Source organism: Ascidia mentula, chromosome 8 (genome assembly GCF_947561715.1).
Source record: "Ascidia mentula chromosome 8, kaAscMent1.1, whole genome shotgun sequence".
NCBI lineage: Eukaryota > Metazoa > Chordata > Ascidiacea > Phlebobranchia > Ascidiidae > Ascidia > Ascidia mentula.
In genome coordinates this window covers 1014800-1036806 of record NC_138573.1, presented here as the reverse complement: position 1 = coordinate 1036806, position 22007 = coordinate 1014800, and the positions used below count along the sequence as shown (strand labels likewise).

Here is a 22007-nt window from a genome sequence, read left to right as displayed (position 1 = left end):
TCACTTGCACGTCAGCATCGACTTTACGTCGGTCTACGAGGATTGTGGCGCTGTACGTCGAATCCCAGCTCTTCTGGTTGTTGGATTTATATTTGTTTACACAGAAAACCAGAAGGTTTGCGAAGAAGAGGAGCAAAAAGAAGAAGGACATGGCCCGCAACGACCCGGACACACGCGATCCCAGTGGTTGCTTCTGTATTCAAATAAAGATAAGTTTAAATCCTAATGCCAATTGCACTAAACTGCACGACTGCAATTGTTGGTTGACTATTTTTGACAGACTGACCACTTAAAAACTTTATTGGCACGAACTTATGTGTAGCACCTGATGAGGGAGAAGTTTGTGCCAATACTTTTAAGTGGCCAGTCTGAAACAAAAAAACAACTTTGAATGCGGGTCGTAAATATGCTCTCCAATGTTGATTTAGCCACCAACGCTGCCATTTATACAACAAAGGTTGTTTGGCACTGGATTATAGAACACCGAGTGTGTAGAAAAACGACTTCAATTCTCTTTGAATCTGCAACCAAACTTAAATATTCCGATTCAGTCTTACCTTGACTAAGTGTGCAGTTAAAATCGAAGAAATCCCACTTCCAATCGCAACAATGGCAAGAAACCATATTACTGTTTTTGCATCCATTGCCACGTCTATGTGTTTTACAATTCTCAACATTTGTCACTTTTGCTTGTTACGAAAACTCATCCCAAACTACCATGTTCCACAGACACTATACGTGGTGAACGACTTGCTGCCGAACCAAGCATTGTTCCTGTGCTCGTATACGCTTAACACAATCTATTATAGACCCTATAGTAAGGATATAAAACAGCAATTTCGATAAGAGAATTTATTATTGAACAGAGAGCGGCAGTGAATTTTCCTTTTGTTGCCAAAAGGTATTCGCCTATTTTAATCCCCGCGCTCGCTTTAAGCATTAAATGACCTTTGTTCGCTTACGAGCTGTACTGGATGTGGTGAGCATAAATTAAGGGGGGTAAAAGGATTAACTGTGGCTTACTTATTGACCATGTACGGGTAAGTGTATTGCAACCTCTTAGCATACGATGAAATCCACATCCTTCAACAAGGGCATTTAAATAAACGGCCTGATAATATTGTCTTAATATTGATCGTGTTAAACGCATCAGTTAAACCACATAGGTAGTAAAAGAATAGAATTCAACACGAAAACAAGGTGATTAATGCCTGCTTTATGGTTTATTTTAGCGACAAATTCCAACAAGTCAAACGCGATCCTCAAAGCAGATTTAACGACGAAACTGGTCGTAAAATAAATCTTCCTTTCAACAAAGCAGGATTTGGTAAATACAAGCAAAAAACAACACAGATTGAACGGACAAAATAGCATTGGAGTCCGGTAATGGTTTTAGTTGTTTGTGACGTATCAATAATACCAGTATGTCTTAGCTCGAAAAACACAAACAAGTTTGTTTTTAATTCTTCTGTTTTTCCGACACAGTTAAACGTGAAAACTGAAAATAGGCTTTGACCACCAGGTCGTAAGGTTTACGAAGCCTACAGCTAAACAGCAGGCGATACGTTTCAACGGTTGATAAAAGTTACCTTTTAGTGTGCCAGGAGGAGGACAGAATAATTAAATACAATATTATAAATTTGTCTGTTGTAAAAAATAATTTTTTTTTCTTCCAGTCAATATCTTACGATTGAACAAAGTTTTAGATTCAATATTAAACGTTAGATTATTGGTTTTCCTATCCGACCCCACGACACAGGGTTTCTCAACCTTTTATGTTTCATGCCATACAGCAATGCTCAAGCCTCGTGGCTCCCTGCTCATCATTGAAATAAGAATGTTGTTCGTGGCCCCCGGAAAACACCTCTTGGCATCCAGGAGTAGGTCATAGACCAGCGTTGAAAAAACCCTGCCTTAGAAATCAATACAAGACTAATTCTTGTACACAGGTTTCCCTGCATATTCAGACAATCAACAGTGAACAGAAATAATTTAAATTCCCTACCAACCACTCGCAACAAATTCTACATAAATAATGTGCGACTTGCACCAAGACAACACACATAAATTAGGAAATTACAGGCGAGCAAAAGCAAAGTTTCGCACAGATCACAGTAATAGCGGTGGAGAAAAAAGTAATAACAACACCAGGAATTGAAAGCATTTTTACATAGTTTTTAGACAAAAAATTGAAAATTTTTATTCGATCATAAAGAGGAATTTTCGATTGCCTTTAGTTATAAAAGCGTTACAAATTTTCGGTAATTCCACAGTGAAACAACATAAATTCAGCATACATTGTTAATATTGATCAACAGCTTCTGAATATTGAAGCGCAGGAAATTGGCTGCAAACAAATCATTAAAGATTTCCATCCGGCGTTGCGTGAGTCTCTGCCTCTCCGGAAGATCTTTCCGCGCATGCGCATTGACTAGGGTTATAAATACCAAGCTTACGTTGCAATTCTTTTCGCCATTTCGTGCACAAGACGTAATCGCTCATGTAATGACCCGTGACCTTCGTTGAGTGAAAAAACTGAGGTATAAACTTCACAAACGTTTTAAACCCAAAACCAGAGTTGGTGTTGGCTGCTTCGGGAGGGGTTGGTTCGTTTGTTATGTGTGAATGGTCCTCTGTCGGTTTTGGAATACAACACATGCACGTGTTGTCTTTGATTGGTCCGATTTTCATAAATTCTTCTTCGTGACTTCCCATTCCAACTTTCACAGCTACTTTGGAGTGATAATCATTCTCACAATCCACGTTCATCACGACCTGCACAAAAAAAAAGTTTAACATCACGCACACTTGGCCAAGATGGCCAACCAATCACCGATTTATAATGCGCAGTCGAGAACAGCAACAAAACTATTGATCGCTCGGTCGGTAGGATTTTTTTACACAACATTTGAACTATTTACTTTTAAAATAAGACTAGTTCCATAATCGTAGCAGATTAAAAATGTTGAGTGCTTCAGAAGGTTATGAACATAGTTTTACGTTCAAAAAACATCTTGTACGAATTTTGTACGTTTGAATTATTTACTTTAAAACTAGTTCGATGATTGCAGCAGAATTTGAAAATCTTGCATACAAAGTGCTCCAAAAGGCACGTTGTAAACTAGTTAAAAACCGACCCGTGCCATGCTTGGCTTGATGAACGTTACGCCACCCAGCGTCACAATCGCCATGTTCCTCGCGAGCGTTTGATAATCTGGAGTTTCAGAAGCAATTTTCTGCAGGGCTATGTCGAGCATTTTGGCGCCGTGACTGTGCGCAAAAATAACCAAACCGACCCTGTCGCATTTGGGGGTCGACGTAACTTCATCAACAATTTCTTTCAACAATTCTTCGTCGCGCGTATCCGCCATCTCGTGGAAAACAGTGGAATAATTTGTGAAAATCTTCAGTTGTGATGATTCGTAATCGAGTCCGAATATTGTTTCACGCAACGCGCGAGCATCAGCGCGACCGATTCGCTCGGTGTTTCCCCCCAAACCGAGAATGACAACTGTGGTAAATTTACTGCAAAGTTGATTTTCCAGGTTTTCGGCCATTGCTGATCTTGTGTAAAAACAAAGCTTATTCCACAAACATTGATATCCTTCTAGAGCTGTAAGTATGACAAAAAGTAACCTGTTATTAGGCCTTCCATTGTGCATATGTTTAAATATAAAACAAGCCCTTTTATATATACATCAAAGTTTTAATGACAAAGTAGTTGCTTTTAAAGCAATTGTCAGTAAGTATATCGCTAATAAAATGGACTGCACTTCAAACAACCACCACTTGTGATTTTAATTAAGACACAAACAATCAATGCTTCCTTGACAATAATTCAGAAACATAACATTGAATATATTTCAACCATACAAAGCTTAAAGTCATCAGTTGCGAGAGGAAGACAAAAACGATACCATTTTAGGAAAAAATATTATTTCTGTTGCTTTTCAAAACATTAAAGATTATACTTATGATGATCAACAGCCTCGTTAAGTATTTTTTTGGTTTAAGCAGCAGGTGATGTCATAAAGTAAAGATTGTGTGTGATCATGAAACTGGTTCAACATTCAAAATTACAACAGAAAGTCCAATAAAAACAACTTCATATTAACAACAAAGCCAAAATATATTATTTACAGTAATACAACATCTGATGACTACTGTACAATAAACAATACAGATTAAATTCAAATGTTTGTAAATATAATGTGAAATTTAACATTTATTAGTGCAGGAAGGTTTATAATACCATCAATTTGCAAACCTCCTCTTTGTCAACTAATGTTTCGAGTAAGTTAAAAATGTCTAAGCAGCAAACATAAATGAAGTTCAGTAGTTCAAGCTACGTATATTGTATTTACAGTTTAAAACAATTTAAGTTTCGATATTTCAAACAATGGGCTATTGCGCCCAAATCGAACCTCATGTAACAGAAAATGAATTTAGTACAAGTATTTCAATTAAACAAAATCTCCCCCTCCATTTTGTGTTTACTTCTCTGAAAGTCAATTTTGTTCAGTCAATCTTTACAGTCAACAACAAAACGCAGCTACCGTGACGAGAACGATTTTTATTGCGTAAAGCAAACAAAACAAGTCCTGTGCCGTAACAAATACGCATGAGAAAGTAAAATTTTCGCTGAGGGTGCGTGCATTTGGTTGGCGTTGGAAGTTGTTGAAGATATTCGGAAAGATGGAAAGACTGCAAATCGAACTCATCATCATTTCCAATATTCCAGAACAAAAGCATTTGTAAGTATCTATATGGCTAGCTTATGTGAAAGTTTAAAGCAATGATTTAACTTAAAATAATTGTACAGAGTAATTATTAATCAACTTTTTAGAGTAAGATTCGCTACTGAAACTTAAAAAAATCTAATCTTTCAATATAATAAAGTGTTAGTCTTGATATTAGTCGTCTGTCATTGCAAACGTATGCGCTTTAGGAAATTTTAACAAGACAAGAGAAAACACAACCGTTAACTGTACTTCCTACATGGCCATCTGCCATCGGCCTAGAAAAACAAAGGAACCTGCTGTGACCAGGATTCGAACCTGGGTTGTCACGGCCACAACGTGAAGTACTAACCACTATACGATCACAGCGTATGTAGCAGAGGATGGTTTCGATCCATCGACCTCTGGGTTATGGGCCCAGCACGCTTCCGCTGCGCCACTATGCTGCTGGCTGGTTGAAGGAAAATCTGATTAAAGATCCAAATTTTCACCTCCAATGTCGAAAAGTGGAATGCTATGTTTGAGTGTGAACAAAATAATTGAAATTGAAAAACAAAGAATACTTAAAAGCTTGCTGTGACCAGGATTCGAACCTGGGTTGTCACGGCCACAACGTGAAGTACTAACCACTATACGATCACAGCGTATGTAGCAGAGGATGGTTTCGATCCGTCGACCTCTGGGTTATGGGCCCAGCACGCTTCCGCTGCGCCACTCTGCTGCTGGCTTGGTGAAACAAAATCTGATTAAATACCCAAATTTTCACCTCCAACGTCGAAAAGTGGAATGCTCTGCTCGAGTGTGAACAAAATATTTGAATTTGAAGAACAAAGAATACTCAAAAGCTTGCTGTGACCAGGATTCGAACCTGGGTTGTCACGGCCACAACGTGAAGTACTAATCACTATACGATCACAACGTATGTAGCAGAGGATGGTTTCGATCCATCGACCTCTGGGTTATGGGGCCAGCACGCTTCCGCTGCGCCACTCTGCTGCAGGCTTGGTAAAACAAAATCTGATTAAATACCCAAATTTTCATCTCCAACTTCGAAAAGTGGAATGCTATGTTTGAGTGTGAACAAAATAATTGAAATGAAAGAAAAAAGAATACTTAAAAGCTTGCTGTGACCAGGATTCGAACCTGGGTTGTCACGGCCACAACGTGAAGTACTAACCACTATACGATCACAGCGTATGTAGCAGAGGATGGTTTCGATCCATCGACCTCTGGGTTATGGGCCCAGCACGCTTCCGCTGCGCCACTCTGCTGCTGGCTTGGTAAAACAAAATCTGATTAAATACCCAAATTTTCATCTCCAACTTCGAAAAGTGGAATGCTATGTTTGAGTGTGAACAAAATAATTGAAATGAAAGAAAAAAGAATACTTAAAAGCTTGCTGTGACCAGGATTCGAACCTGGGTTGTCACGGCCACAACGTGAAGTACTAACCACTATACGATCACAGCGTATGTAGCAGAGGATGGTTTCGATCCATCGACCTCTGGGTTATGGGCCCAGCACGCTTCCGCTGCGCCACTATGCTGCTGGCTGGTTGAAGGAAAATCTGGTTAAAGATCCAAATTTTCACCTCCAATGTCGAAAAGTGGAATGCTCTGCTCGAGTGTGAACAAAATATTTGAATTTGAAGAACAAAGAATACTCAAAAGCTTGCTGTGACCAGGATTCGATCTTGGGTTGTCACGGCCACAACGTGAAGTACTAACCACTATACGATCACAGCGTATGTAGCAGAGGATGGTTTCGATCCATCGACCTATGGGTTATGGGCCCAGCACGCTTTCGCTGCGCCACTCTGCTGCTGGCTTGGTAAAACAAAATCAGATTAAATACCCAAATTTTCATCTCCAACTTCGAAAAGTGGAATGCTATGTTTGAGTGTGAACAAAATAATTGAAATTGAAAAACAAAGAATACTCAAAAGCTTGCTGTGACCAGGATTCGAACCTGGGTTGTCACGGCCACAACGTGAAGTACTAACCACTATACGATCACAGCGTATGTAGCAGAGGATGGTTTCGATCCATCGACCTCTGGGTTATGGGCCCAGCACGCTTCCGCTGCGCCACTCTGCTGCTGGCTGGTTGAAGGAAAATCTGATTAAATATCCAAATTTTCACCTCCAACGTCGAAAAGTGGAATGCTCTGCTCGAGTGTGAACAAAATATTTGAATTTGAAGAACAAAGAATACTCAAAAGCTTGCTGTGACCAGGATTCGAACCTCGGTTGTCACGGCCACAACGTGAAGTACTAACCACTATACGATCACAGCGTATGTAGCAGAGGATGGTTTCGATCCATCGACCTCTGGGTTATGGGCCCAGCACACTTCCGCTGCGCCACTCTGCTGCTGGCTTGGTGAAACAAAACCTGATTAAATACCCAAATTTTCATCTCCAACTTCGAAAAGTGAAATGCTATGTTTGAGTGTGAACAAAATAATTGAAATGAAAGAAAAAAGAATACTTAAAAGCTTGCTGTGACCAGGATTCGAACCTGGGTTGTCACGGCCACAACGTGAAGTACTAACCACTATACGATCACAGCGTATGTAGCAGAGGATGGTTTCGATCCATCGACCTCTGGGTTATGGGCCCAGCACGCTTCCGCTGCGCCACTCTGCTGCTGGCTGGTTGAAGGAAAATCTGATTAAATATCCAAATTTTCACCTCCAACGTCGAAAAGTGGAATGCTCTGCTCGAGTGTGAACAAAATAATTGAAATGAAAGAAAAAAGAATACTTAAAAGCTTGCTGTGACCAGGATTCGAACCTGGGTTGTCACGGCCACAACGTGAAGTACTAACCACTATACGATCACAGCGTATGTAGCAGAGGATGGTTTCGATCCATCGACCTATGGGTTATGGGCCCAGCACGCTTTCGCTGCGCCACTCTGCTGCTGGCTTGGTAAAACAAAATCTGATTAAATACCCAAATTTTCATCTCCATCTTCGAAAAGTGGAATGCTATGTTTGAGTGTGAACAAAATAATTGAAATTGAAAAACAAAGAATACTCAAAAGCTTGCTGTGACCAGGATTCGAACCTGGGTTGTCACGGCCACAACGTGAAGTACTAACCACTATACGATCACAGCGTATGTAGCAGAGGATGGTTTCGATCCATCGACCTCTGGGTTATGGGCCCAGCACGCTTCCGCTGCGCCACTCTGCTGCTGGCTTGGTGAAACAAAATCTGATTAAATACCTAAATTTTCATCTCCAACTTCGAAAAGTGGAATGCTGTGTTTGAGTGTGAACAAAATAATTGAAATTGAAAAACAAAGAATACTCAAAAGCTTGCTGTGACCAGGATTCGAACCTGGGTTGTCACGGCCACAACGTGAAGTACTAACTACTATACGATCACAGCGTATGTAGCAGAGGATGGTTTCGATCCATCGACCTCTGGGTTATGGGCCCAGCACACTTCCGCTGCGCCACTCTGCTGCTGGCTTGGTGAAACAAAATCTGATTAAATACCCAAATTTTCATCTCCAACTTCGAAAAGTGAAATGCTATGTTTGAGTGTGAACAAAATAATTGAAATGAAAGAAAAAAGAATACTTAAAAGCTTGCTGTGACCAGGATTCGAACCTGGGTTGTCACGGCCACAACGTGAAGTACTAACCACTATACGATCACAGCGTATGTAGCAGAGGATGGTTTCGATCCATCGACCTCTGGGTTATGGGCCCAGCACGCTTCCGCTGCGCCACTCTGCTGCTGGCTGGTTGAAGGAAAATCTGATTAAATATCCAAATTTTCACCTCCAACGTCGAAAAGTGGAATGCTCTGCTCGAGTGTGAACAAAATAATTGAAATGAAAGAAAAAAGAATACTTAAAAGCTTGCTGTGACCAGGATTCGAACCTGGGTTGTCACGGCCACAACGTGAAGTACTAACCACTATACGATCACAGCGTATGTAGCAGAGGATGGTTTCGATCCATCGACCTCTGGGTTATGGGCCCAGCACGCTTCCGCTGCGCCACTCTGCTGCTGGCTGGTTGAAGGAAAATCTGATTAAATATCCAAATTTTCACCTCCAACGTCGAAAAGTGGAATGCTCTGCTCGAGTGTGAACAAAATATTTGAATTTGAAGAACAAAGAATACTCAAAAGCTTGCTGTGACCAGGATTCGAACCTGGGTTGTCACGGCCACAACGTGAAGTACTAACCACTATACGATCACAGCGTATGTAGCAGAGGATGGTTTCGATCCATCGACCTCTGGGTTATGGGCCCATCACGCTTCCGCTGCGCCACTCTGCTGCTGGCTTGGTGAAACAAAACCTGATTAAATACCAAAATTTTCATCTCCAACTTCGAAAAGTGAAATGCTATGTTTGAGTGTGAACAAAATAATTGAAATGAAAGAAAAAAGAATACTTAAAAGCTTGCTGTGACCAGGATTCGAACCTGGTTTGTCACGGCCACAACGTGAAGTACTAACCACTATACGATCACAGCGTATGTAGCAGAGGATGGTTTCGATCCATCGACCTCTGGGTTATGGGCCCAGCACGCTTCCGCTGCGCCACTATGCTGCTGGCTGGTTGAAGGAAAATCTGATTAAAGATCCAAATTTTCACCTCCAATGTCGAAAAGTGGAATGCTCTGCTCGAGTGTGAACAAAATATTTGAATTTGAAGAACAAAGAATACTCAAAAGCTTGCTGTGACCAGGATTCGATCTCGGGTTGTCACGGCCACAACGTGAAGTACTAACCACTATACGATCACAGCGTATGTAGCAGAGGATGGATTCGATCCATCGACCTATGGGTTATGGGCCCAGCACGCTTCCGCTGCGCCACTCTGCTGCTGGCTTGGTGAAACAAAACCTGATTAAATACCCAAATTTTCATCTCCAACTTCGAAAAGTGAAATGCTATGTTTGAGTGTGAACAAAATAATTGAAATGAAAGAACAAAGAATACTCAAAAGCCTGCTGTGACCAGGATTCGAACCTCGGTTGTCACGGCCACAACGTGAAGTACTAACCACTATACGATCACAGCGTATGTAGCAGAGGATGGTTTCGATCCATCGACCTCTGGGTTATGGGCACATCACGCTTTCGCTGCGCCACTCTGCTGCTGGCTGGTTGAAGGAAAATCTGATTAAATATCCAAATTTTCACCTCCAACGTCGAAAAGTGGAATGCTCTGCTCGAGTGTGAACAAAATAATTGAAATGAAAGAAAAAAGAATACTTAAAAGCTTGCTGTGACCAGGATTCGAACCTGGGTTGTCACGGCCACAACGTGAAGTACTAACCACTATACGATCACAGCGTATGTAGCAGAGGATGGTTTCGATCCATCGACCTCTGGGTTATGGGCCCAGCACGCTTCCGCTGCGCCACTCTGCTGCTGGCTGGTTGAAGGAAAATCTGATTAAATATCCAAATTTTCACCTCCAACGTCGAAAAGTGGAATGCTCTGCTCGAGTATGAACAAAATATTTGAATTTGAAGAACAAAGAATACTCAAAAGCTTGCTGTGACCAGGATTCGAACCTGGGTTGTCACGGCCACAACGTGAAGTACTAACCACTATACGATCACAGCGTATGTAGCAGAGGATGGTTTCGATCCATCGACCTCTGGGTTATGGGCCCAGCACGCTTCCGCTGCGCCACTCTGCTGCTGGCTTGGTGAAACAAAACCTGATTAAATACCAAAATTTTCATCTCCAACTTCGAAAAGTGAAATGCTATGTTTGAGTGTGAACAAAATAATTGAAATGAAAGAAAAAAGAATACTTAAAAGCTTGCTGTGACCAGGATTCGAACCTGGGTTGTCACGGCCACAACGTGAAGTACTAACCACTATACGATCACAGCGTATGTAGCAGAGGATGGTTTCGATCCATCGACCTCTGGGTTATGGGCCCAGCACGCTTCCGCTGCGCCACTATGCTGCTGGCTGGTTGAAGGAAAATCTGATTAAAGATCCAAATTTTCACCTCCAATGTCGAAAAGTGGAATGCTCTGCTCGAGTGTGAACAAAATATTTGAATTTGAAGAACAAAGAATACTCAAAAGCTTGCTGTGACCAGGATTCGATCTTGGGTTGTCACGGCCACAACGTGAAGTACTAACCACTATACGATCACAGCGTATGTAGCAGAGGATGGATTCGATCCATCGACCTATGGGTTATGGGCCCAGCACGCTTCCGCTGCGCCACTCTGCTGCTGGCTTGGTAAAACAAAATCTGATTAAATACCCAAATTTTCATCTCCAACTTCGAAAAGTGGAATGCTATGTTTGAGTGTGAACAAAATAATTGAAATTGAAAAACAAAGAATACTCAAAAGCTTGCTGTGACCAGGATTCGAACCTGGGTTGTCACGGCCACAACGTGAAGTACTAACCACTATACGATCACAGCGTACGTAGCAGAGGATGGTTACGATCCATCGACCTCTGGGTTATGGGAACAGCACGCTTCCGCTGCGCCACTCTGCTGCGGGCTTGGTGAAACAAAACCTGATTAAATACCCAAATTTTCATCTCCAACTTCGAAAAGTGAAATGCTATGTTTGAGTGTGAACAAAATAATTGAAATGAAAGAAAAAAGAATACTTAAAAGCTTGCTGTGACCAGGATTCGAAACTGGGTTGTCACGGCCACAACGTGAAGTACTAACCACTATACGATCACAGCGTATGTAGCAGAGGATGGTTTCGATCCATCGACCTCTGGGTTATGGGCCCAGCACGCTTCCGCTGCGCCACTCTGCTGCTGGCTGGTTGAAGGAAAATCTGATTAAATATCCAAATTTTCACCTCCAACGTCGAAAAGTGGAATGCTCTGCTCGAGTGTGAACAAAATAATTGAAATGAAAGAAAAAAGAATACTTAAAAGCTTGCTGTGACCAGGATTCGAACCTGGGTTGTCACGGCCACAACGTGAAGTACTAACCACTATACGATCACAGCGTATGTAGCAGAGGATGGTTTCGATCCATCGACCTCTGGGTTATGGGCCCAGCACGCTTCCGCTGCGCCACTCTGCTGCTGGCTGGTTGAAGGAAAATCTGATTAAATATCCAAATTTTCACCTCCAACGTCGAAAAGTGGAATGCTCTGCTCGAGTATGAACAAAATATTTGAATTTGAAGAACAAAGAATACTCAAAAGCTTGCTGTGACCAGGATTCGAACCTGGGTTGTCACGGCCACAACGTGAAGTACTAACCACTATACGATCACAGCGTATGTAGCAGAGGATGGTTTCGATCCATCGACCTCTGGGTTATGGGCCCAGCACGCTTCCGCTGCGCCACTCTGCTGCTGGCTTGGTGAAACAAAACCTGATTAAATACCAAAATTTTCATCTCCAACTTCGAAAAGTGAAATGCTATGTTTGAGTGTGAACAAAATAATTGAAATGAAAGAAAAAAGAATACTTAAAAGCTTGCTGTGACCAGGATTCGAACCTGGGTTGTCACGGCCACAAAGTGAAGTACTAACCACTATACGATCACAGCGTATGTAGCAGAGGATGGTTTCGATCCATCGACCTCTGGGTTATGGGCCCAGCACGCTTCCGCTGCGCCACTATGCTGCTGGCTGGTTGAAGGAAAATCTGATTAAAGATCCAAATTTTCACCTCCAATGTCGAAAAGTGGAATGCTCTGCTCGAGTGTGAACAAAATATTTGAATTTGAAGAACAAAGAATACTCAAAAGCTTGCTGTGACCAGGATTCGATCTTGGGTTGTCACGGCCACAACGTGAAGTACTAACCACTATACGATCACAGCGTATGTAGCAGAGGATGGATTCGATCCATCGACCTATGGGTTATGGGCCCAGCACGCTTCCGCTGCGCCACTCTGCTGCTGGCTTGGTAAAACAAAATCTGATTAAATACCCAAATTTTCATCTCCAACTTCGAAAAGTGGAATGCTATGTTTGAGTGTGAACAAAATAATTGAAATTGAAAAACAAAGAATACTCAAAAGCTTGCTGTGACCAGGATTCGAACCTGGGTTGTCACGGCCACAACGTGAAGTACTAACCACTATACGATCACAGCGTACGTAGCAGAGGATGGTTACGATCCATCGACCTCTGGGTTATGGGAACAGCACGCTTCCGCTGCGCCACTCTGCTGCGGGCTTGGTGAAACAAAACCTGATTAAATACCCAAATTTTCATCTCCAACTTCGAAAAGTGAAATGCTATGTTTGAGTGTGAACAAAATAATTGAAATGAAAGAAAAAAGAATACTTAAAAGCTTGCTGTGACCAGGATTCGAAACTGGGTTGTCACGGCCACAACGTGAAGTACTAACCACTATACGATCACAGCGTATGTAGCAGAGGATGGTTTCGATCCATCGACCTCTGGGTTATGGGCCCAGCACGCTTCCGCTGCGCCACTCTGCTGCTGGCTGGTTGAAGGAAAATCTGATTAAATATCCAAATTTTCACCTCCAACGTCGAAAAGTGGAATGCTCTGCTCGAGTGTGAACAAAATAATTGAAATGAAAGAAAAAAGAATACTTAAAAGCTTGCTGTGACCAGGATTCGAACCTGGGTTGTCACGGCCACAACGTGAAGTACTAACCACTATACGATCACAGCGTATGTAGCAGAGGATGGTTTCGATCCATCGACCTCTGGGTTATGGGCCCAGCACGCTTCCGCTGCGCCACTCTGCTGCTGGCTGGTTGAAGGAAAATCTGATTAAATATCCAAATTTTCACCTCCAACGTCGAAAAGTGGAATGCTCTGCTCGAGTATGAACAAAATATTTCAATTTGAAAAACAAAGAATACTCAAAAGCTTGCTGTGACCAGGATTCGAACCTGGGTTGTCACGGCCACAACGTGAAGTACTAACCACTATACGATCACAGCGTATGTAGCAGAGGATGGTTTCGATCCATCGACCTCTGGGTTATGGGCCCAGCACGCTTCCGCTGCGCCACTCTGCTGCTGGCTTGGTGAAACAAAATCTGATTAAATACCCAAATTTTCATCTCCAACGTCGAAAAGTGGAATGCTCTGTTTGAGTGTGAACAAAATAATTGAAATTGAAAAACAAAGAATACTCAAAAGCTTGCTGTGACCAGGATTCGAACCTGGGTTGTCACGGCCACAACCGCGTGAAGTACTAATCACTATACGATCACAGCGTATGTAGCAGAGGATGGTTTCGATCCATCGACCTCTGGGTTATGGGCCCAGCACGCTTCCGCTGCGCCACTCTGCTGCTGGCTTGGTAAAACAAAATCTGATTAAATATCCAAATTTTCACCTCCAACGTCGAAAAGTGGAATGCTCTGCTCGAGTGTGAACAAAATAATTGAAATGAAAGAAAAAAGAATACTTAAAAGCTTGCTGTGACCAGGATTCGAACCTGGGTTGTCACGGCCACAACGTGAAGTACTAACCACTATACGATCACAGCGTATGTAGCAGAGGATGGTTTCGATCCATCGACCTCTGGGTTATGGGCCCAGCACGCTTCCGCTGCGCCACTCTGCTGCTGGCTGGTTGAAGGAAAATCTGATTAAATATCCAAATTTTCACCTCCAACGTCGAAAAGTGGAATGCTCTGCTCGAGTGTGAACAAAACATTTGAATTTGAAGAACAAAGAATACTCAAAAGCTTGCTGTGACCAGGATTCGAACCTGGGTTGTCACGGCCACAACGTGAAGTACTAACCACTATACGATCACAGCGTGTGTAGCAGAGGATGGTTTCGATCCATCGACCTCTGGGTTATGGGCCCAGCACGCTTCCGCTGCGCCACTCTGCTGCTGGCTTGGTGAAACAAAACCTGATTAAATACCCAAATTTTCATCTCCAACTTCGAAAAGTGAAATGCTATGTTTGAGTGTGAACAAAATAATTGAAATGAAAGAAAAAAGAATACTTAAAAGCTTCCTGTGACCAGGATTCGAACCTGGGTTGTCACGGCCACAACGTGAAGTACTAACCACTGTACGATCACAGCGTATGTAGCAGAGGATGGTTTCGATCCATCGACCTCTGGGTTATGGGCCCAGCACGCTTCCGCTGCGCCACTCTGCTGCGGGCTTGGTGAAACAAAATCTGATTAAATACCCAAATTTTCACCTACAACGTCGAAAAGTGGAATGCTCTGCTCGAGTGTGAACAAAACATTTGAATTTGAAGAACAAAGAATACTCAAAAGCTTGCTGTGACCAGGATTCGAACCTGGGTTGTCACGGCCACAACGTGAAGTACTAACCACTATACGATCACAGCGTGTGTAGCAGAGGATGGTTTCGATCCATCGACCTCTGGGTTATGGGCCCAGCACGCTTCCGCTGCGCCACTCGGCTGCTGGCTTGGTGAAACAAAACCTGATTAAATACCCAAATTTTCATCTCCAACTTCGAAAAGTGAAATGCTATGTTTGAGTGTGAACAAAATAATTGAAATGAAAGAAAAAAGAATACTTAAAAGCTTGCTGTGACCAGGATTCGAACCTGGGTTGTCACGGCCACAACGTGAAGTACTAACCACTATACGATCACAGCGTATGTAGCAGAGGATGGTTTCGATCCATCGACCTCTGGGTTATGGGCCCAGCACGCTTCCGCTGCGCCACTCTGCTGCTGGCTGGTTGAAGGAAAATCTGATTAAATATCCAAATTTTCACCTCCAACGTCGAAAAGTGGAATGCTCTGCTCGAGTGTGAACAAAATAATTGAAATGAAAGAAAAAAGAATACTTAAAAGCTTGCTGTGACCAGGATTCGAACCTGGGTTGTCACGGCCACAACGTGAAGTACTAACCACTATACGATCACAGCGTATGTAGCAGAGGATGGTTTCGATCCATCGACCTCTGGGTTATGGGCCCAGCACGCTTCCGCTGCGCCACTCTGCTGCTGGCTGGTTGAAGGAAAATCTGATTAAATATCCAAATTTTCACCTCCAACGTCGAAAAGTGGAATGCTCTGCTCGAGTATGAACAAAATATTTGAATTTGAAGAACAAAGAATACTCAAAAGCTTGCTGTGACCAGGATTCGAACCTGGGTTGTCACGGCCACAACGTGAAGTACTAACCACTATACGATCACAGCGTATGTAGCAGAGGATGGTTTCGATCCATCGACCTCTGGGTTATGGGCCCAGCACGCTTCCGCTGCGCCACTCTGCTGCTGGCTTGGTGAAACAAAATCTGATTAAATACCCAAATTTTCATCTCCAACGTCGAAAAGTGGAATGCTCTGTTTGAGTGTGAACAAAATAATTGAAATTGAAAAACAAAGAATACTCAAAAGCTTGCTGTGACCAGGATTCGAACCTGGGTTGTCACGGCCACAACCGCGTGAAGTACTAATCAATATACGATCACAGCGTATGTAGCAGAGGATGGTTTCAATCCATCGACCTCTGGGTTATGGGCCCAGCACGCTTCCGCTGCGCCACTCTGCTGCTGGCTTGGTAAAACAAAATCTGATTAAATATCCAAATTTTCACCTCCAACGTCGAAAAGTGGAATGCTCTGCTCGAGTGTGAACAAAATAATTGAAATGAAAGAAAAAAGAATACTTAATAGCTTGCTGTGACCAGGATTCGAACCTGGGTTGTCACGGCCACAACGTGAAGTACTAACCACTATACGATCACAGCGTATGTAGCAGAGGATGGTTTCGATCCGTCGACCTCTGGGTTATGGGCCCAGCACGCTTCCGCTGCGCCACTCTGCTGCTGGCTGGTTGAAGGAAAATCTGATTAAATATCCAAATTTTCACCTCCAACGTCGAAAAGTGGAATGCTCTGCTCGAGTGTGAACAAAACATTTGAATTTGAAGAACAAAGAATACTCAAAAGCTTGCTGTGACCAGGATTCGAACCTGGGTTGTCACGGCCACAACGTGAAGTACTAACCACTATACGATCACAGCGTGTGTAGCAGAGGATGGTTTCGATCCATCGACCTCTGGGTTATGGGCCCAGCACGCTTCCGCTGCGCCACTCTGCTGCTGGCTTGGTGAAACAAAACCTGATTAAATGCCCAAATTTTCATCTCCAACTTCGAAAAGTGAAATGCTATGTTTGAGTGTGAACAAAATAATTGAAATGAAAGAAAAAAGAATACTTAAATGCTTGCTGTGACCAGGATTCGAACCTGGGTTGTCACGGCCACAACGTGAAGTACTAACCACTATACGATCACAGCGTATGTAGCAGAGGATGGTTTCGATCCAACGACCTCTGGGTTATGGGCCCAGCACGCTTCCGCTGCGCCACTCTGCTGCTGGCTGGTTGAAGGAAAATCTGATTAAATATCCAAATTTTCACCTCCAACGTCGAAAAGTGGAATGCTCTGCTCGAGTGTGAACAAAATAATTGAAATGAAAGAAAAAAGAATACTTAAAAGCTTGCTGTGACCAGGATTCGAACCTGGGTTGTCACGGCCACAACGTGAAGTACTAACCACTATACGATCACAGCGTATGTAGCAGAGGATGGTTTCGATCCATCGACCTCTGGGTTATGGGCCCAGCACGCTTCCGCTGCGCCACTCTGCTGCTGGCTGGTTGAAGGAAAATCTGATTAAATATCCAAATTTTCACCTCCAACGTCGAAAAGTGGAATGCTCTGCTCGAGTATGAACAAAATATTTGAATTTGAAGAACAAAGAATACTCAAAAGCTTGCTGTGACCAGGATTCGAACCTGGGTTGTCACGGCCACAACGTGAAGTACTAACCACTATACGATCACAGCGTATGTAGCAGAGGATGGTTTCGATCCATCGACCTCTGGGTTATGGGCCCAGCACGCTTCCGCTGCGCCACTCTGCTGCTGGCTTGGTGAAACAAAATCTGTTTAAATACCCAAATTTTCATCTCCAACGTCGAAAAGTGGAATGCTCTGTTTGAGTGTGAACAAAATAATTGAAATTGAAAAACAAAGAATACTCAAAAGCTTGCTGTGACCAGGATTCGAACCTGGGTTGTCACGGCCACAACCGCGTGAAGTACTAATCACTATACGATCACAGCGTATGTAGCAGAGGATGGTTTCGATCCGTCGACCTCTGGGTTATGGGCCCAGCACGCTTCCGCTGCGCCACTCTGCTGCTGGCTTGGTGAAACAAAATCTGATTAAATACCCAAATTTTCATCTCCAACTTCGAAAAGTGAAATGCTATGTTTGAGTGTGAACAAAATAATTGAAATGAAAGAAAAAAGAATACTTAAAAGCTTGCTGTGACCAGGATTCGAACCTGGGTTGTCACGGCCACAACGTGAAGTACTAACCACTATACGATCACAGCGCATATAGCAGAGGATGGTTTCGATTCATCGACCTCTGGGTTATGGGCCCAGCACGCTTCCGCTGCGCCACTCTGCTGCTGGCTTGGTGGAACAAATTTGATTAAATATCCAAATTTTTACTTCTAACTTGGAAAGTGGAGTGCTCTGTCTGGCGGTAAAAAAATATTTGAATTTGAAGAACAAAGAATACTCAAAAGCTTACTGTGACCAGGATTCGAACCTGGGTTGTCACGGCCACAACGTGAAGTACTAACCACTATACGATCACAGCGTATGTAGCAGAGGATGGTTTCGATCCATCGACCTCTGGGTTATGGGCCCAGCACGCTTCCGCGGCGCCACTCTGCTGCTGGCTGGTTGAAAAAGCTTGCTGTGACCAGGATTCGAACCTGGGTTGTCACGGCCACAACGTGAAGTACTAACCACTATACGATCACAGCGTATGTAGCAGAGGATGGTTTCGATCCATCGACCTCTGGGTTATGGGCCCAGCACGCTTCCGCTGCGCCACTATGCTGCTGGCTGGTTGAAGGAAAATCTGATTAAAGATCCAAATTTTCACCTCCAATGTCGAAAAGTGGAATGCTCTGCTCGAGTGTGAACAAAATATTTGAATTTGAAGAACAAAGAATACTCAAAAGCTTGCTGTGACCAGGATTCGATCTTGGGTTGTCACGGCCACAACGTGAAGTACTAACCACTATACGATCACAGCGTATGTAGCAGAGGATGGATTCGATCCATCGACCTATGGGTTATGGGCCCAGCACGCTTCCGCTGCGCCACTCTGCTGCTGGCTTGGTAAAACAAAATCTGATTAAATACCCAAATTTTCATCTCCAACTTCGAAAAGTGGAATGCTATGTTTGAGTGTGAACAAAATAATTGAAATTGAAAAACAAAGAATACTCAAAAGCTTGCTGTGACCAGGATTCGAACCTGGGTTGTCACGGCCACAACGTGAAGTACTAACCACTATACGATCACAGCGTACGTAGCAGAGGATGGTTTCGATCCATCGACCTCTGGGTTATGGGCCCAGCACGCTTCCGCTGCGCCACTCTGCTGCGGGCTTGGTGAAACAAAACCTGATTAAATACCCAAATTTTCATCTCCAACTTCGAAAAGTGAAATGCTATGTTTGAGTGTGAACAAAATAATTGAAATGAAAGAAAAAAGAATACTTAAAAGCTTGCTGTGACCAGGATTCGAAACTGGGTTGTCACGGCCACAACGTGAAGTACTAACCACTATACGATCACAGCGTATGTAGCAGAGGATGGTTTCGATCCATCGACCTCTGGGTTATGGGCCCAGCACGCTTCCGCTGCGCCACTCTGCTGCTGGCTGGTTGAAGGAAAATCTGATTAAATATCCAAATTTTCACCTCCAACGTCGAAAAGTGGAATGCTCTGCTCGAGTGTGAACAAAATAATTGAAATGAAAGAAAAAAGAATACTTAAAAGCTTGCTGTGACCAGGATTCGAACCTGGGTTGTCACGGCCACAACGTGAAGTACTAACCACTATACGATCACAGCGTATGTAGCAGAGGATGGTTTCGATCCATCGACCTCTGGGTTATGGGCCCAGCACGCTTCCGCTGCGCCACTCTGCTGCTGGCTGGTTGAAGGAAAATCTGATTAAATACCCAATTTTTCACCTCCAACGTCGAAAAGTGGAATGCTCTGCTCGAGTATGAACAAAATATTTGAATTTGAAAAACAAAGAATACTCAAAAGCTTGCTGTGACCAGGATTCGAACCTGGGTTGTCACGGCCACAACGTGAAGTACTAACCACTATACGATCACAGCGTATGTAGCAGAGGATGGTTTCGATCCATCGACCTCTGGGTTATGGGCCCAGCACGCTTCCGCTGCGCCACTCTGCTGCTGGCTTGGTGAAACAAAATCTGATTAAATACCCAAATTTTCATCTCCAACGTCGAAAAGTGGAATGCTCTGTTTGAGTGTGAACAAAATAATTGAAATTGAAAAACAAAGAATACTCAAAAGCTTGCTGTGACCAGGATTCGAACCTGGGTTGTCACGGCCACAACCGCGTGAAGTACTAATCACTATACGATCACAGCGTACGTAGCAGAGGATGGTTTCGATCCTTCGACCTCTGGGTTATGGGCCCAGCACGCTTCCGCTGCGCCACTCTGCTGCTGGCTTGGTGAAACAAAATCTGATTAAATACCCAAATTTTCATCTCCAACGTCGAAAAGTGGAATGCTCTGCTCGAGTGTGAACAAAATATTTGAATTTGAAGAACAAAGAATACTCAAAAGCTTGCTGTGACCAGGATTCGAACCTGGGTTGTCACGGCCACAACCGCGTGAAGTACTAATCACTATACGATCACAGCGTATGTAGCAGAGGATGGTTTCGATCCGTCGACCTCTGGGTTATGGGCCCAGCACGCTTCCGCTGCGCCACTCTGCTGCTGGCTTGGTGAAACAAAATCTGATTAAATACCCAAATTTTCATCTCCAACTTCGAAAAGTGAAATGCTATGTTTGAGTGTGAACAAAATAATTGAAATGAAAGAAAAAAGAATACTTAAAAGCTTGCTGTGACCAGGATTCGAACCTGGGTTGTCACGGCCACAACGTGAAGTACTAACCACTATACGATCACAGCGCATATAGCAGAGGATGGTTTCGATTCATCGACCTCTGGGTTATGGGCCCAGCACGCTTCCGCTGCGCCACTCTGCTGCTGGCTTGGTGGAACAAAATCTGATTAAATATCCAAATTTTTACTTCTAACTTGGAAAGTGGAGTGCTCTGTCTGGCGGCAAAAAAATATTTGAATTTGAAGAACAAAGAATACTCAAAAGCTTGCTGTGACCGGGATTCGAACCTGGGTTGTCACGGCCACAACGTGAAGTACTAACCACTATACGATCACAGCGTATGTAGCAGAGGATGGTTTCGATCCATCGACCTCTGGGTTATGGGCCCAGCACGCTTCCGCTGCGCCACTCTGCTGCTGGCTGGTTGAAAAAGCTTGCTGTGACCAGGATTCGAACCTGGGTTGTCACGGCCACAACGTGAAGTACTAACCACTATACGATCACAGCGTATGTAGCAGAGGATGGTTTCGATCCATCGACCTCTGGGTTATGGGCCCAGCACGCTTCCGCTGCGCCACTATGCTGCTGGCTGGTTGAAGGAAAATCTGATTAAAGATCCAAATTTTCACCTCCAATGTCGAAAAGTGGAATGCTCTGCTCGAGTGTGAACAAAATATTTGAATTTGAAGAACAAAGAATACTCAAAAGCTTGCTGTGACCAGGATTCGATCTTGGGTTGTCACGGCCACAACGTGAAGTACTAACCACTATACGATCACAGCGTATGTAGCAGAGGATGGATTCGATCCATCGACCTATGGGTTATGGGCCCAGCACGCTTCCGCTGCGCCACTCTGCTGCTGGCTTGGTAAAACAAAATCTGATTAAATACCCAAATTTTCATCTCCAACTTCGAAAAGTGGAATGCTATGTTTGAGTGTGAACAAAATAATTGAAATTGAAAAACAAAGAATACTCAAAAGCTTGCTGTGACCAGGATTCGAACCTGGGTTGTCACGGCCACAACGTGAAGTACTAACCACTATACGATCACAGCGTACGTAGCAGAGGATGGTTTCGATCCATCGACCTCTGGGTTATGGGCCCAACACGCTTCCGCTGCGCCACTCTGCTGCGGGCTTGGTGAAACAAAACCTGATTAAATACCCAAATTTTCATCTCCAACTTCGAAAAGTGAAATGCTATGTTTGAGTGTGAACAAAATAATTGAAATGAAAGAAAAAAGAATACTTAAAAGCTTGCTGTGACCAGGATTCGAAACTGGGTTGTCACGGCCACAACGTGAAGTACTAACCACTATACGATCACAGCGTATGTAGCAGAGGATGGTTTCGATCCATCGACCTCTGGGTTATGGGCCCA

General features: G+C 43.4%; 2 protein-coding genes and 68 non-coding genes across 70 annotated transcripts in view; 1 reads left to right on the top strand and 69 right to left on the bottom strand.

The window, feature by feature from the left end:
• Positions 1-1973: 1973 nt before the first annotated feature.
• On the bottom strand, positions 1974-3609 carry LOC145911806 (uncharacterized). The gene is made up of 2 exons (XM_082999244.1): positions 3138-3609; positions 1974-2775 (listed from the first exon to the last, which is right to left on the bottom strand). The coding sequence occupies exons 1-2, from the start codon at positions 3555-3557 to the stop codon at positions 2362-2364; spliced, it is 834 nt and encodes a 277-aa protein (XP_082855370.1). The 5' UTR covers positions 3558-3609; the 3' UTR covers positions 1974-2361.
• Positions 3610-4682: 1073 nt separating this feature from the next.
• LOC145911681 (uncharacterized) overlaps positions 4683-22007 on the top strand; it is a 33307-nt gene continuing 15982 nt past the window's right edge. Inside the window, exon 1 of the mRNA XM_082999094.1 lies at positions 4683-4754. Within this exon, the coding sequence (XP_082855220.1) occupies positions 4696-4754 (59 nt within the window). The 5' untranslated portion in view covers positions 4683-4695. The remainder of the gene's footprint in view (positions 4755-22007) is intronic.
• Positions 5037-5108, bottom strand: Trnah-gug (transfer RNA histidin (anticodon GUG)). Its single transcript has one exon. It is a non-coding gene; the product is annotated as a tRNA-His (tRNA).
• On the bottom strand, positions 5312-5383 carry Trnah-gug (transfer RNA histidin (anticodon GUG)). Its single transcript has one exon. It is a non-coding gene; the product is annotated as a tRNA-His (tRNA).
• Positions 5862-5933, bottom strand: Trnah-gug (transfer RNA histidin (anticodon GUG)). The gene has a single exon. It is a non-coding gene; the product is annotated as a tRNA-His (tRNA).
• Positions 5939-6010, bottom strand: Trnam-cau (transfer RNA methionine (anticodon CAU)). Its single transcript has one exon. It is a non-coding gene; the product is annotated as a tRNA-Met (tRNA).
• On the bottom strand, positions 6137-6208 carry Trnah-gug (transfer RNA histidin (anticodon GUG)). Its single transcript has one exon. It is a non-coding gene; the product is annotated as a tRNA-His (tRNA).
• Trnah-gug (transfer RNA histidin (anticodon GUG)) lies at positions 6687-6758 on the bottom strand. The gene has a single exon. It is a non-coding gene; the product is annotated as a tRNA-His (tRNA).
• Trnam-cau (transfer RNA methionine (anticodon CAU)) lies at positions 6764-6835 on the bottom strand. The gene has a single exon. It is a non-coding gene; the product is annotated as a tRNA-Met (tRNA).
• Trnah-gug (transfer RNA histidin (anticodon GUG)) lies at positions 7237-7308 on the bottom strand. Its single transcript has one exon. It is a non-coding gene; the product is annotated as a tRNA-His (tRNA).
• Trnam-cau (transfer RNA methionine (anticodon CAU)) lies at positions 7314-7385 on the bottom strand. Its single transcript has one exon. It is a non-coding gene; the product is annotated as a tRNA-Met (tRNA).
• Trnah-gug (transfer RNA histidin (anticodon GUG)) lies at positions 7512-7583 on the bottom strand. Its single transcript has one exon. It is a non-coding gene; the product is annotated as a tRNA-His (tRNA).
• On the bottom strand, positions 7787-7858 carry Trnah-gug (transfer RNA histidin (anticodon GUG)). The gene has a single exon. It is a non-coding gene; the product is annotated as a tRNA-His (tRNA).
• Positions 7864-7935, bottom strand: Trnam-cau (transfer RNA methionine (anticodon CAU)). Its single transcript has one exon. It is a non-coding gene; the product is annotated as a tRNA-Met (tRNA).
• Trnah-gug (transfer RNA histidin (anticodon GUG)) lies at positions 8337-8408 on the bottom strand. The gene has a single exon. It is a non-coding gene; the product is annotated as a tRNA-His (tRNA).
• Trnam-cau (transfer RNA methionine (anticodon CAU)) lies at positions 8414-8485 on the bottom strand. Its single transcript has one exon. It is a non-coding gene; the product is annotated as a tRNA-Met (tRNA).
• Trnah-gug (transfer RNA histidin (anticodon GUG)) lies at positions 8612-8683 on the bottom strand. Its single transcript has one exon. It is a non-coding gene; the product is annotated as a tRNA-His (tRNA).
• Positions 8689-8760, bottom strand: Trnam-cau (transfer RNA methionine (anticodon CAU)). Its single transcript has one exon. It is a non-coding gene; the product is annotated as a tRNA-Met (tRNA).
• Trnah-gug (transfer RNA histidin (anticodon GUG)) lies at positions 8887-8958 on the bottom strand. Its single transcript has one exon. It is a non-coding gene; the product is annotated as a tRNA-His (tRNA).
• Trnah-gug (transfer RNA histidin (anticodon GUG)) lies at positions 9987-10058 on the bottom strand. Its single transcript has one exon. It is a non-coding gene; the product is annotated as a tRNA-His (tRNA).
• Positions 10064-10135, bottom strand: Trnam-cau (transfer RNA methionine (anticodon CAU)). Its single transcript has one exon. It is a non-coding gene; the product is annotated as a tRNA-Met (tRNA).
• Trnah-gug (transfer RNA histidin (anticodon GUG)) lies at positions 10262-10333 on the bottom strand. Its single transcript has one exon. It is a non-coding gene; the product is annotated as a tRNA-His (tRNA).
• On the bottom strand, positions 10339-10410 carry Trnam-cau (transfer RNA methionine (anticodon CAU)). The gene has a single exon. It is a non-coding gene; the product is annotated as a tRNA-Met (tRNA).
• On the bottom strand, positions 10537-10608 carry Trnah-gug (transfer RNA histidin (anticodon GUG)). Its single transcript has one exon. It is a non-coding gene; the product is annotated as a tRNA-His (tRNA).
• On the bottom strand, positions 11087-11158 carry Trnah-gug (transfer RNA histidin (anticodon GUG)). The gene has a single exon. It is a non-coding gene; the product is annotated as a tRNA-His (tRNA).
• Positions 11439-11510, bottom strand: Trnam-cau (transfer RNA methionine (anticodon CAU)). The gene has a single exon. It is a non-coding gene; the product is annotated as a tRNA-Met (tRNA).
• On the bottom strand, positions 11637-11708 carry Trnah-gug (transfer RNA histidin (anticodon GUG)). The gene has a single exon. It is a non-coding gene; the product is annotated as a tRNA-His (tRNA).
• Positions 11714-11785, bottom strand: Trnam-cau (transfer RNA methionine (anticodon CAU)). Its single transcript has one exon. It is a non-coding gene; the product is annotated as a tRNA-Met (tRNA).
• On the bottom strand, positions 11912-11983 carry Trnah-gug (transfer RNA histidin (anticodon GUG)). Its single transcript has one exon. It is a non-coding gene; the product is annotated as a tRNA-His (tRNA).
• Positions 11989-12060, bottom strand: Trnam-cau (transfer RNA methionine (anticodon CAU)). The gene has a single exon. It is a non-coding gene; the product is annotated as a tRNA-Met (tRNA).
• On the bottom strand, positions 12737-12808 carry Trnah-gug (transfer RNA histidin (anticodon GUG)). The gene has a single exon. It is a non-coding gene; the product is annotated as a tRNA-His (tRNA).
• Positions 13089-13160, bottom strand: Trnam-cau (transfer RNA methionine (anticodon CAU)). Its single transcript has one exon. It is a non-coding gene; the product is annotated as a tRNA-Met (tRNA).
• Positions 13287-13358, bottom strand: Trnah-gug (transfer RNA histidin (anticodon GUG)). The gene has a single exon. It is a non-coding gene; the product is annotated as a tRNA-His (tRNA).
• Trnam-cau (transfer RNA methionine (anticodon CAU)) lies at positions 13364-13435 on the bottom strand. The gene has a single exon. It is a non-coding gene; the product is annotated as a tRNA-Met (tRNA).
• Positions 13562-13633, bottom strand: Trnah-gug (transfer RNA histidin (anticodon GUG)). Its single transcript has one exon. It is a non-coding gene; the product is annotated as a tRNA-His (tRNA).
• Positions 13639-13710, bottom strand: Trnam-cau (transfer RNA methionine (anticodon CAU)). Its single transcript has one exon. It is a non-coding gene; the product is annotated as a tRNA-Met (tRNA).
• Positions 13917-13988, bottom strand: Trnam-cau (transfer RNA methionine (anticodon CAU)). The gene has a single exon. It is a non-coding gene; the product is annotated as a tRNA-Met (tRNA).
• On the bottom strand, positions 14115-14186 carry Trnah-gug (transfer RNA histidin (anticodon GUG)). The gene has a single exon. It is a non-coding gene; the product is annotated as a tRNA-His (tRNA).
• Trnam-cau (transfer RNA methionine (anticodon CAU)) lies at positions 14192-14263 on the bottom strand. Its single transcript has one exon. It is a non-coding gene; the product is annotated as a tRNA-Met (tRNA).
• Trnah-gug (transfer RNA histidin (anticodon GUG)) lies at positions 14390-14461 on the bottom strand. Its single transcript has one exon. It is a non-coding gene; the product is annotated as a tRNA-His (tRNA).
• On the bottom strand, positions 14467-14538 carry Trnam-cau (transfer RNA methionine (anticodon CAU)). The gene has a single exon. It is a non-coding gene; the product is annotated as a tRNA-Met (tRNA).
• Trnam-cau (transfer RNA methionine (anticodon CAU)) lies at positions 14742-14813 on the bottom strand. Its single transcript has one exon. It is a non-coding gene; the product is annotated as a tRNA-Met (tRNA).
• Positions 14940-15011, bottom strand: Trnah-gug (transfer RNA histidin (anticodon GUG)). Its single transcript has one exon. It is a non-coding gene; the product is annotated as a tRNA-His (tRNA).
• On the bottom strand, positions 15215-15286 carry Trnah-gug (transfer RNA histidin (anticodon GUG)). Its single transcript has one exon. It is a non-coding gene; the product is annotated as a tRNA-His (tRNA).
• On the bottom strand, positions 15292-15363 carry Trnam-cau (transfer RNA methionine (anticodon CAU)). Its single transcript has one exon. It is a non-coding gene; the product is annotated as a tRNA-Met (tRNA).
• On the bottom strand, positions 15490-15561 carry Trnah-gug (transfer RNA histidin (anticodon GUG)). The gene has a single exon. It is a non-coding gene; the product is annotated as a tRNA-His (tRNA).
• Positions 15567-15638, bottom strand: Trnam-cau (transfer RNA methionine (anticodon CAU)). Its single transcript has one exon. It is a non-coding gene; the product is annotated as a tRNA-Met (tRNA).
• Positions 15765-15836, bottom strand: Trnah-gug (transfer RNA histidin (anticodon GUG)). The gene has a single exon. It is a non-coding gene; the product is annotated as a tRNA-His (tRNA).
• On the bottom strand, positions 15842-15913 carry Trnam-cau (transfer RNA methionine (anticodon CAU)). Its single transcript has one exon. It is a non-coding gene; the product is annotated as a tRNA-Met (tRNA).
• On the bottom strand, positions 16318-16389 carry Trnah-gug (transfer RNA histidin (anticodon GUG)). The gene has a single exon. It is a non-coding gene; the product is annotated as a tRNA-His (tRNA).
• On the bottom strand, positions 16593-16664 carry Trnah-gug (transfer RNA histidin (anticodon GUG)). Its single transcript has one exon. It is a non-coding gene; the product is annotated as a tRNA-His (tRNA).
• On the bottom strand, positions 16670-16741 carry Trnam-cau (transfer RNA methionine (anticodon CAU)). Its single transcript has one exon. It is a non-coding gene; the product is annotated as a tRNA-Met (tRNA).
• On the bottom strand, positions 16868-16939 carry Trnah-gug (transfer RNA histidin (anticodon GUG)). Its single transcript has one exon. It is a non-coding gene; the product is annotated as a tRNA-His (tRNA).
• Positions 17143-17214, bottom strand: Trnah-gug (transfer RNA histidin (anticodon GUG)). Its single transcript has one exon. It is a non-coding gene; the product is annotated as a tRNA-His (tRNA).
• Trnam-cau (transfer RNA methionine (anticodon CAU)) lies at positions 17220-17291 on the bottom strand. Its single transcript has one exon. It is a non-coding gene; the product is annotated as a tRNA-Met (tRNA).
• On the bottom strand, positions 17418-17489 carry Trnah-gug (transfer RNA histidin (anticodon GUG)). Its single transcript has one exon. It is a non-coding gene; the product is annotated as a tRNA-His (tRNA).
• On the bottom strand, positions 17495-17566 carry Trnam-cau (transfer RNA methionine (anticodon CAU)). The gene has a single exon. It is a non-coding gene; the product is annotated as a tRNA-Met (tRNA).
• Trnah-gug (transfer RNA histidin (anticodon GUG)) lies at positions 17971-18042 on the bottom strand. The gene has a single exon. It is a non-coding gene; the product is annotated as a tRNA-His (tRNA).
• Positions 18412-18483, bottom strand: Trnah-gug (transfer RNA histidin (anticodon GUG)). Its single transcript has one exon. It is a non-coding gene; the product is annotated as a tRNA-His (tRNA).
• Trnah-gug (transfer RNA histidin (anticodon GUG)) lies at positions 18962-19033 on the bottom strand. Its single transcript has one exon. It is a non-coding gene; the product is annotated as a tRNA-His (tRNA).
• On the bottom strand, positions 19039-19110 carry Trnam-cau (transfer RNA methionine (anticodon CAU)). The gene has a single exon. It is a non-coding gene; the product is annotated as a tRNA-Met (tRNA).
• On the bottom strand, positions 19314-19385 carry Trnam-cau (transfer RNA methionine (anticodon CAU)). The gene has a single exon. It is a non-coding gene; the product is annotated as a tRNA-Met (tRNA).
• Positions 19512-19583, bottom strand: Trnah-gug (transfer RNA histidin (anticodon GUG)). Its single transcript has one exon. It is a non-coding gene; the product is annotated as a tRNA-His (tRNA).
• On the bottom strand, positions 19589-19660 carry Trnam-cau (transfer RNA methionine (anticodon CAU)). The gene has a single exon. It is a non-coding gene; the product is annotated as a tRNA-Met (tRNA).
• On the bottom strand, positions 19787-19858 carry Trnah-gug (transfer RNA histidin (anticodon GUG)). The gene has a single exon. It is a non-coding gene; the product is annotated as a tRNA-His (tRNA).
• On the bottom strand, positions 19864-19935 carry Trnam-cau (transfer RNA methionine (anticodon CAU)). Its single transcript has one exon. It is a non-coding gene; the product is annotated as a tRNA-Met (tRNA).
• Positions 20618-20689, bottom strand: Trnah-gug (transfer RNA histidin (anticodon GUG)). The gene has a single exon. It is a non-coding gene; the product is annotated as a tRNA-His (tRNA).
• On the bottom strand, positions 20968-21039 carry Trnam-cau (transfer RNA methionine (anticodon CAU)). The gene has a single exon. It is a non-coding gene; the product is annotated as a tRNA-Met (tRNA).
• On the bottom strand, positions 21060-21131 carry Trnah-gug (transfer RNA histidin (anticodon GUG)). The gene has a single exon. It is a non-coding gene; the product is annotated as a tRNA-His (tRNA).
• Trnah-gug (transfer RNA histidin (anticodon GUG)) lies at positions 21610-21681 on the bottom strand. Its single transcript has one exon. It is a non-coding gene; the product is annotated as a tRNA-His (tRNA).